This window comes from Tubulanus polymorphus, chromosome 6, assembly GCF_964204645.1.
Source record: "Tubulanus polymorphus chromosome 6, tnTubPoly1.2, whole genome shotgun sequence".
NCBI classification, from domain to species: domain Eukaryota; kingdom Metazoa; phylum Nemertea; class Palaeonemertea; order Tubulaniformes; family Tubulanidae; genus Tubulanus; species Tubulanus polymorphus.
Window position 1 is genome coordinate 16,913,069 of NC_134030.1, and position 11,398 is coordinate 16,924,466.

Here is an 11,398-nt window from a genome sequence, read left to right on the forward strand (position 1 = left end):
CAAGCGTTCACGGCCATACATGTCGTTGGGACGGTTTAATCGGCTGGGGACAGAACTCGGCTATTTGATATCCCAACATGGGGGTACGAGTTTACGCCTCGAAGATGAGCTGGAGAAGCTTAAACGGCAGCTTCGTCCAATTCTCCTGTTGAGCGACTCGATGTTTAAAGGAGTCAAGTGCAGCGGTATGGCTTGTATGTAATCGCTCACTCAGGACATCGAGTTGAAGACGTAAGCCGGACGATAAGACTGATGAGCGTCAGTTGCTCTGCTGTCGTCGTTAACCACGGGGTAAACAACGCGCGGGAATTCAGTGACACTGTCAAGGAGATATACTCCTTAGCAAACATGATACGGCAGAAGTATCCACTTGTCCCGATTTTCCACCTTCCCGTTCCAAAGGCCCCATGTATGCGAGGCAAGCGTGAGACGGTCATCCCGATTGACCGTATCAATCTACACTTCGAGAAAGCTGAGTTCAGCACCATCGAACATCCATATCTCGAAGACCATGGCTACAGAGGGCGGTGTTGTCATATCGCGGAAAGACGGAATCGCGGAATTTTCCAAAAACGCGGAATTTCTTCATTTTTACTATAAATAGTAAACAGGTTTTCCCACGGGGATACCCACTGTCGGACAGGGCACCGGACCCAGGTTTTCAACACCGGGAATTAGTATTTGATAATTTATTATATCACCAGTCAACAACTTAACGATACTGTTCCAAATAATGGAGAACCTAGGCAATACGTGCTTTGCGAATTCAGTGATACAGAGTATCGCTGCATTAACTGAAGGAATACAAATCGATGGTACGTAAACGTAGGATTTGTGATGACACCATGGGTCATTCTCAAGGACTCACTTCCGAGTTAAGATTTGACTCTGATCTCTGGATTTAAAACATTGGAAATGAATTGATTCTAAGTAACTCAGAGTTAACTCACAACTGTGGAACTGGATCGATGTCAGACGAAAATAAATAGACATTATGTTTATTTCATTCTGGTTTAAGATTGTTCATGCGTGTTGTGTGTCTACATTGTTGTTATAAGCGAAGAATGTGGTTTATCTTTTAGAATTAAATGATATGAAAGATTATAAAATGGTTTCGTTTTTTTTAATTTTTACTTTGTGAGTGCTATAACATATATGTTCCTATGCTGATTATTTGGATCAAAAGAATTTTATTGGTACCGGTACTGGACGGCCGTAAAATTATAATAATTTCAAAGGAATTTGAACCGGTACTTGTTCGGTCGTAGGATTTCATGTTTGCAACCATCTACAACTACGGTCCGACACCGCGAACGTGCTCAATATTTATCTGATAATATTCGTTTCTGAAGTTCTCAAAAAGTCGATGAACTTCGATAACCGAAGTTTGCCTAGTAGAAATAGACATTAGGTGCCTGGTCTCTTTCACCTCACTTGATTCTGACTTCTTCTACAGGTGGCAGCCAGTCAACGGTATCGTAATATAATAATTCCATATAAAATTGCCTGCAAATAATGGGATTCGAACCTAAGTCGTTGCATCGATCAGTCCGGTGCCCTGTCCGACAGTGGGTATTCCCGTGGGAAAACCTGTTTACTATTTAAAGTAAAAATAAAGAAATTCCGCGTTTTTGGAAAATTCCGCGATTCCGTCTTTCCGCGATATGACAACACCATACAGAGGGATCCATTATCGACCGAAGGCAGTCAACGAAGTAGTTCGTCATGTTATTGCCTCCGTCAAGAGTCATCTAGAGTCCTAAGTTTTGGACACCTCACTACGGTCAATACCCACTCTACGAAACCTGGCCACCTTACTACGGTCAATACCCACTCTACGAAACCTGGCCTTTTGACTTATGCATCCCTGGCTGTCCTGCTTCTGTGGATTAGAACTTTTTCTGCTGGCCTCCTACTATTACTTTTTCAGCGCTACTGGAATCATCATACATCATAGACCATCACTTGTATATAGACCATCATTTGTATCAAGACCGCAAGTACCGACACGTGAGTAGGTGTGGGGATGGCGGGGCCAACACTGGATATCGGTAAATGGCCAGCCATCTACCCTGCAGCGGTGAACCCGAGTCTACCTCGTGCTTCAGGAATCGATTCAGTAGAAGTGTTAATAATCATTTAAACTCATATGGACACCGTGCTATAACATCGCGTGTTATCTCTTGTGAACATTTTCGATGGAAACCCTGCGCGTTGGACTTACATGTTATCATGTTGGACTTATAGTATTGCAAAAGTTATCTTTGGTACTGATCCGTGTTTCAGTACGCATTTTTAGGAGGAGTGGTGTAACGGTGTGACTGCGACGTAATTATATTGTAATATAGTGTATTTGTATTTGTATTTGTAATAATAAATGTTAACGATAGGTGGCGTATCTGTCGCTCTCTTGAAAAGAAGTCCTGACGAGTTGTGTGTGCTTCTATTGTCCCGGCTCAAGACTCTGATTGTCCCCTATAACAGCGGCGATTAACCCCGATATACCCATAAGAATACCCCAAGACGACAATTGTTACAAAAAATTTATTTTTGTACACTTCAAAAATAAACTTGTATATCCCTAGAATGCTTCAATAACATTATAATTTGTACATGTATGAACTTAATTAAATTTTGTGTGAGTTTGGTTGCCAGAAATTGAAGTATGCTGAAGCAGCATTGATGTGAAAACTGAAAATGAAAATTCCGTTGACACCTATGTCACACCTGCACCATTTTTGCATTCATATTTTGTAGTTTGTAAACACTATAAATGCTCTTTTATATCATTTTATGTAAGAATACAGTAAACTCTGCCTAAGTCGGATCCGGCCGAGTCGTATAACCGTATACCACCTGTAGTCGTATCAACTCGGTGCAATATTTAAAAGAAAATTCAGTTTCCTATAAAAAGTGATGCTTTCGTTTTCAACTAAGCCGTAGCCGGTCAAGTCGGATAATCGCTTTTCTCGTAGCACTGGCTTTTCGTTTTCGTTACTTACTGCGCCTAACTCTCATATACTGAACGACCATTGGTATAACCAGTATTATTTAACCCCCAGTGAATTCTGACAATTTATGACCGGACCAATAATGCTCATAGGGCTGGCGTCGATGGTTGCAAACAGTAATAAATGAATTCAGCGGGAGGGTTCGAATCCCGGATAAATGACGCTGACAGCAGAGCAACTGCTGGCATGCAAACACCCGGCATGTGAATGCTGACGAGGGGGTTCCCCGTCTACAGATTGAGATAGGGCCAATCGATCGTACATCAGACAGATGATACAAGCCGCAAACCACCAAAAACTGAGGTTACTTATTCAAATAGTACACTTGATTATTGGTTACGTTTTTTTCTGCATATAACAGTTTTTACAGTGAATAAACCGTATATCAGCAACCGTAGTCCTTAAAAAATTAGTTCCAAAATATTAAAAAGAATTTGCCTTCCAAGTCGGATTCCCGCTATGTCGGACGAAATCATCGGGAACAAATTGATCCGACTTAGCGGAGTTCACTGTATAGCTTTGTCAATATATCATGGGCATATCCTGTCAATAATGCAAAATAAGAAATATTTTATTCGAAAAATCTGCTTCCGTTAACAGTTGTCACACCTGCAATACATGTCACACCTGCAACAATACTCTTACAAAAATGGCTTCATATTCATTCATGAAAAATTAAAGCTCCTCATATTTTTCTCAAACCTTTTATGCTTCTAAAAGCCCCAATTCTGATATTAGTAACTTGATGGAATCTTTTTGATACAATTTTCGGTTCAAGTATAAAATATGATGATAAACTCCCTCATTGCGGAAGCTTGAGATAAAATGAATGAGTGATTCGGTTCATAATTCTGTATTTTAATTATAACATCGGCAATCCCGACATTCCGACACTCCCGACATACCGGCAATCCGACATACCGAAAATTTGACATACTACGATCCCAGCACCTCTCTATAGGGGATTATTAGGTACCAAACACCCCACGATCCCTGCACCTCTATACAGGTGAATATTAGGAACCAAACACCCCACGATCCCAGCACCTCTTTTCAGGGGAATATTAGGAATCAAACGCCTCACGATCCCAGCATCTCTGTACAGAGGAATACAAGGAACCAAACACCCCACGATCCCTGCACTTCTGTACAGAGGAATATTAGGAACCAAACACCCTACGATCCCAGCACCTCTGTACTGGGGAATATTAAAAACCAATGCCCCCACGATCTTTGTGAATCCTCAAACCGAGACAGTGCTCCAAAGAAACTTGACTCGACGCTCGAATGAGATCAATGCCTATTTATTTCTTGTCTTTAAACACGATAAACTGAAAGATACAAACAGTATGTTTACATTCTCAGTTATAGATACAACTAGCGGTGCTGCCATCGTTTAGCAAGTGTGCAAACTAAAAATTCAACAGATATACACTAAGCATCTTAAATCTTTCTTATGAATAAAGCTAATGCAGGGGTAACAACAATAAGTGTTGCACCTGAATGGAGAAGCATTACAGATAAAGTAAAATGAACAAAGATTAAAACTAGATTACACGAGGAAAGGGCCAAAATGGCGCCAAATATGAACCAAGGAATATATCTATATTTAGGCGAGAACTACAAAATGATATCTTACTCATAAGAATAACGAGTATGTAAAATAATTGCTTACAGAAACATTCGACCACATATAAAATCACGGGTCTCGGAGAGAAAAACACGAGGGAAAGAAAACTCAACCAGTCTTCACTGGACCAGTTACACGCTCTAAGACGTGGCAAGAAAAGCGAGTTAATTATCGCCGAAAACCAACAAATTCCAAACCGACATAACATACCATACCCCCAATAGGGCAGGGCCCTATTAACACCAACGAATGGTCAAATGCTTAGGTTTACATTAAAAAGAACAAACCAACCTCACATGAGCCTATAATCATACAGTTACGGTGCTTGACTTGTTATAGTATCTAATATCATAATTCAAGAAACCTGAATTCGCGACTTGACCATCATTATGAAATTGTTTATAGATCTCACTTTGATTTTAACTCACTAGTCTATACATATAAATGCGTAAGTACATAAGACAACACACGTGCCTTAAAAATGCGGGTTAATTTAATGGCAAAATATACAGTCCTTATACTGCTCAGAAATTCGCGTTAAACTTTACGGGATAATTAAGCCTCCGATTCCAATATTATGCACAATTTATCCACTGGTCTACGGAATTCGCCTACCGATGTTTTTACTGTAACAGCTCTGACGTATCCGTTTAAATCGCACTCGACGCTTTTCACAATTCCACGAACCCAAGAGCTCCTGATATTAGAGTCCATAATAAGAACGATATCGCCTACGGTCACATTTCTGCGAGAACGGTGCCACTTTGAGCGCACTTGTAAAAAACGCATATATTCGTCCGACCACCGCTTCCAGAATTGAGTGGCCAAGTATTGCACTTGTAGCCATCGGCGTTTGATGTAACTGTCCTTACTGTCGAAAGTTCCAGTTGGAAAGTCGGATTTTGGTTCAATATGTAATGCGTGATTCGGGGTTAGCGGCTTTGGGTCGTCGTTGTCAAACTCATATAGAGGCGGTTATTAATAACCATTTCCGCTTCGCACAGAACGGTATAGAACAGCTCGTCGCTCAGAGACTGTTGACGCAATAAGTGAAACAGGATTTTACGCACCGTCCTAATTATGCGCTCCCGAATACCTCCGAAGTGAGAGCCTAAAGGGTTAAAGCCGGAACTATTGCCCTTTTGAGGCGTCCACCAACTCGGATAACGCCGTCTTTAATGCAAGGGTCTAACACATACAGAGGGCTATTCTTAGAAACTCTGCCGATTCCATCGGTACTCATAGCGGTTAACTACTTGTCGAAGCTAGTCTTCTACACGTGTTTCACAATACGTTCCTCTGCTTGTTCAAGCATGCCGGTCGTAAGATGAATTTTAGAATCGTCAGATCGAGCATTACGTCCAATTCTCCCGCGTAGTCGTCTCACGCATTGGATTAGCCATGATACGCTTCTCTTGACTTTCCACCAACATGAATAGTGGTTAATCAACTCCTCTAACGGGTGTTGAGGGCTGTCGACTAAACTTGTGGCCATAGCGGGGGCTTTCTTGACTTCGACATCGTCTTCCCTTATCTCGCGATCTATATTCCCGCTCGGCCAACCTACTTCGGGTACGTGTAGAAAGGCTGGACCGTGAAACCATGTCTGATTAACTACGGTAGATTTCTTAGGGTTTACGCCTCTCGATGCATAATCGGTGGGATTTAGTTTAGTGGCCACGTATCACCACTGATCAACTCTGCTTCCTTCGCGGATAACGTTAACCCGATTCGCTATGAACGTTTGATACCTCGCCGTTTCGTTGGCGATGTAACGCAGCACACTTTTACTATCGGTTCATAAAACAACATCATTTACTGGAAATTCGACCTGTTTCAATAGCATCTTGTTCAAACGCGCAGCCATCGCCGCTGCGGTCAATTCCATCCTAGGGATTGTGACCTTTTTCAGAGGCGCCACCCTGGATTTGGACATAACTAGTTGACAGGCCACTCGATTGTTGACTTGTCTACTGTTCTCAGGTAACAGACTACACCGTAACCTGTTTCACTCGCATCTGCGAAGTAGTGTGATAGGGAAAATGTAGAATTCACAACTTAGGCTATTTCGCCGCGACGTGGACACGTATTGTCCACAAACAATTGAAATAGCAAATGGCGACACTCGAATGTGGTTCATTATCAGCGTAGGCGTCCTATTCATCTATATAATCCCTTTTGTAAGAGATGACCTGTCGATGATTTATTGGTGTCATGAAAACAATGAACAAAATTAAAAAAATGAAATCAATCGTTGAAATAGAATGAGGGGAGAATCATCTGTATCATTATTCTGATGATGGTGCAAACCAAATAACGAGAAAGGGAGTTCTTACTCCAGGCTCATGGGCGTCATGGGCAGAGTGTACTACTGATGCTGGTGTTTATATGCAAAATCACCTAGAAAGAGATGAGCCTGCGAGGTTGATATACGAGAATGTTACGGAGGGGAAAAAACGTCTATCATATTTCATTCATCGAGTTATGAGGAGGTAGGTTTTCAAGGCTAACAAGGAAAATAAAAATTTCCAATAATATTAGGAGATCAAACTTAACTCCTGCCCAAACCACATGGGGGATGCTCAGACCCAGCCCGATGTAGCCAAAATATGATATAAACAGGCTCAAAAAAGTACATAACATGTAACGATTGTATTTAAGACTGAAACCCATTATTTCAAGTAATTCTTCCATTATACAGCATTTGAGGTAGCAATGAAAAGCATAATATAATTATTTTGAAAATCCCAGGTCCAATGGGCCGCATATTTTTTTTTTAAATTATGGAATATATACTAATCAATTTTATTTTTCAGGATGATAGCAACGTCAACATTTGGAGGGATAATATAATTATTTTGAAAATCCCAGGTCCAATGGGCCGCATATTTTTTTTTTAAATTATGGAATATATACTAATCAATTTTATTTTTCAGGATGATAGCAACGTCAACATTTGGAGGGAGGACAAGGTATACGACTGAACGAAATCGGTGAAGAGCGTCAACTGAATCATCCACCAGCCGACGTTGCGCAGCGGGCAGTGGGATGGTCCCCAGTAAATGTAGGTCAACCACCACAAGTAACCATGGTACAGCCTCCAGTAGATGAGGGCCAACCACCTCAAGAAGCCATGGTACAGCCTCCAGCAGATGAAGGCCAACCACCCCAAGAAGCCGTGGTACAGCCCCCAGTAGATGAGGGCCAACCACCCCAAGAAGCCATGGTACAGCCTCCAGCAGATGAAGGCCAACCACCCCAAGAAGCCGTGGTACAGCCTCCAGCGCGTCAGCAGCATGGAGAACAGCATCAGGAAGTTCCCAGGGAACCTATCGTTCGTGGAGCATATCCTCCGTTTATCCACGATATACTAGGGCCGAATAGACCGCCAGGCGTTCAGAGAGACCCCTGGGAGCAATAGTCAGGCGTGGTTGGGAAAGCTGGCATACTGTACGTCGGTGTTGTTACCTCCACTCATTCAGGAAATCACTCGGAGTAGTCAAGCCTTCCGGGAGCATATAGTGGCTATGAATAGCGGACATAACAATCATAAGAACGATGAAAATAACAACAACAATTAGACGCCGTTGTAGTGGTTGAAATCACAATATCCATCAAATTACCATGGATGAACTGTCTCAGTTACTTTATTTTTTTTTGTATTTTATACGTACAGTGTATATTAGTTTTAGTTTTGTTATTTTATTCAATGATGCTGAAAATTAAGATTAGCCAACAATATCATCGATTGCTTCTAAATTCGTGAAATACACATACATCTAGTAAAGCAAAACTATCGTAATTGTTCAAAATACATTCGAGCGTGTCTTTGGGCCAAAAATGCGCAAACATCAGCTACAGTTGGAAACATATCGATTTCATGACGGTATAGGATGCCAACTACCCGGTACGTTTTGAATATTCTGATTATGTGCTCGACAAAAACGTTTTCGATTAAGTTCTCTATCGAAAAGTCTCATTTCAGGACGAGAATCCGGATCCACAGCTCTTATTGTAGGTTCCCTGAATGGGGTAATCTGGGGATACCTATTTCCGTAACCTTTATCCGCCATTAAGTTGCATTCTGCCGGGAAATTTAAATCCATTCCAGGACCAATATTGGGGATTTGAAGAATTTGTCCCGCGTCATTCATACGACCGAAAAAACCGTACTGGATGAACCGTACTATCCGTTTGTTATCAATAATGATTTGAGTACTTAAGCAATGATATTTATGGTGACCACTATAAAAGTTCCTCTGATCATTCTCGGGTCGTTGAATTTCATGTACAGTGCCGTCTATAGCACCAACAACACATAGTAAAATGTGTATGTCCCCATCATTTGTCTCCATTCATCATCTTCGGGCCAGCGAATTGACTGGCTACAATAATTCCAAAAAACTATTAGCATTTCATTTATAACAGAGTTCACGATGGTTTCTTCAATATCAAATATAACTGCCAGGACATAGTAAGGTTGATACGTCTTTAACCAGCACAGAAATAATAATATCCGGTTATTAATATCCAGTTTATGATTTCGTCCAGAGCCGTGATTGCGTGGAGTCCGGATCTGCTCCAGGTTGGAAACACCCTCGAACCACGATTTAAAACGCTTCCGATACAAGTCGCAAATTTCTTCGTCCTATCCGACGTTAGATTTGCACAGTTCTTGTAGTAAGATCTTCGCAGGCAGTATGAATGGTGATGCTAACCCTACCGGGTTGTACACTGCGCTCACGACAGACAGAATTCCTCGACGTGTTACAGGTTTGTTATCGTCAAGATTTATTTTGAAAGTCAGTTCATTATACTCTGCATCCCATATGACGCCTAACGCGCGATCCGTGGGAAGACAGCCGTCAAGGTCGAGACTTACAATCGATGGCCATTCTTGAGCCGGGGAGACCTTCATAACCTCGCGGCTACTGCTAAGAATTTTGTGGAGATGAAACCGCCATCGGAACACGTTTTAACGGTAGCGCGAAATAGATCCACTGCCTCGTCGACGGTATAGTACGAGCGCAAATGGTCATCCACGTAGAATGACCGTGTGATGGCACTTACTTCGTCTGCATTCTTGATCTCGCCCCATCGTTGCACCGCTGTACGCAGCGCTAAGTTAGCGCAACACGGAGACGACGTACCGCCGAACAGATGCACGACCATTCGGTAGCATTGTGGCTTGTTATCGAGGTTGTCGCCTTCCCACCACAGGGATCTAAGATAGTCCGTATGGTTCTTTGCGACGCGTACCTGATGAAACATTGATTCTATGTCGGCTGATACGGCCACTGGTTTCTCCCTGAATCTCAAGAGGACGGCAACAAGGTTAAGGTTATTCGTTAAGTCGGGACCCTGCAACAGGGCATCGTTGAGTGATACGCCGTTGTATTTAGCCGCACAATCGAAAACTACGCGTAATTTAGCCTTCTTAGGATGATACACCCCGTGATGCGGTATGTACCAAACTTCGGAGGTCTTATGAAGATCTGCTTCGGGGACTAACTCGGCATACCCTTTACTGATGACGTCGTTCATACACGCTACGTACTCGGCACGGAGTCGCGAATCTGCCATAAGCCGTTTCCGTAAGTTCGTCAGGCGAGATTCGGCGGCAGGTCTGTTGCACGGCAACTTAATACTTTCCCTAAAGGGTAGGGATATTTCGTAATGCCCATCTACGAGTTTGATTTGACTCCCGACCTTTTCCATAAAGGCTCGATCTTCCTGTGACCACTGTTTTTCATCGTCGATTGTTCTCTCGGTGAAGCCGAAGTTAAAGGTTTCCACGAGACGAGATTCGAGGTTCTTCAATTCTTCGTTTTCGGTTAACCACGTTCGGTGAACGACTTTATTCTTAGATTTTTCTCTGACTACATTCCATACGACCCAACCCAGTGTGGTAATGGCCGCGTATGGGCTTCCGCTGGGACCAGTCCATATCGCAGTCGGGGTGAACGCGTCGGGAACGTTTGCGCCAATCATCAGGCCAACTTCGGTCTTTAATCTGGCAAATGGTCTCAGCGAGTTGAGGTGAGGCCATGACTGTAGCTCTCCTTCTTTGTCCATATCTTCTTCGGTGACGGGGATGCTTTGTAGTGTGTAAACGGCTGGGAGCTTTACGGAGCCCTCGTCGACCATTTCCAACGGGCGGACTTCCAGCCCAGCGACCTTACATGTTTTAATGAGTTCACCGTTGGGTGAATTCACGGTTCCTACATTTATGTTTGACGGTCGTTTCGAAGCTCCCAATTTTTCCGCTAACTTGACACAGCAGATCGAGATGGAGCTGCCTGGGTCTAAGAAGGCGTATGTTACGACTTCTTTCAGACCGCCTTTGGTGCGCAGTCTGACGGGAACTACGGCCATGGATCCTTGAATTTCTTCCGAATCAGAGAAATTAGTTGCACCGCTTGGCGTCTACTTTCGTGATAGTAGGCTCGGTGACTTCGCCAGTATTCGAGTATTTACGTTCTTCACCACTAAGAGCCAACTTTTCGACATGAAGTACCATTGGGTGTTTCTTTTGGCACGATTCAACTTTGCATGTCGACCGGTGCTGACAATTCTGAGAACGATGACTGGCTCTACAACAGCCGTAGCATAGATTCTTTTCTCGGAAGGTTTTTAACCCGTCGTCAATGCTCTGTTTCTGAAGAGCTTTAAAATTTTCCGTCGAGTGAGAGTCTACTATGCAGTAGGCGCATTGGTGTCGACGGTTGGTAGTAGTAACCGTAGCTCCAGTCGTAAT

The 11,398-nt window shown here is 42.8% G+C and overlaps 1 protein-coding gene across 1 annotated transcript; it reads right to left on the bottom strand.

The window, feature by feature from the left end:
- Window positions 1–9,555: 9,555 nt before the first annotated feature.
- LOC141907794 (uncharacterized) lies at window positions 9,556–11,016 on the bottom strand. The gene has a single exon (XM_074797534.1). It carries the CDS (start codon window positions 11,014–11,016, stop codon window positions 9,556–9,558), a length of 1,461 nt encoding a protein of 486 aa, XP_074653635.1.
- Window positions 11,017–11,398: the final 382 nt, after the last annotated feature.

Coding starts and splice junctions, on each gene's coding strand:
- LOC141907794 (XM_074797534.1), bottom strand. CDS start 11,016: ATGGCCGTAGTTCCCGTCAGACTGCGCACCAAAGGCGGTCTGAAAGAA.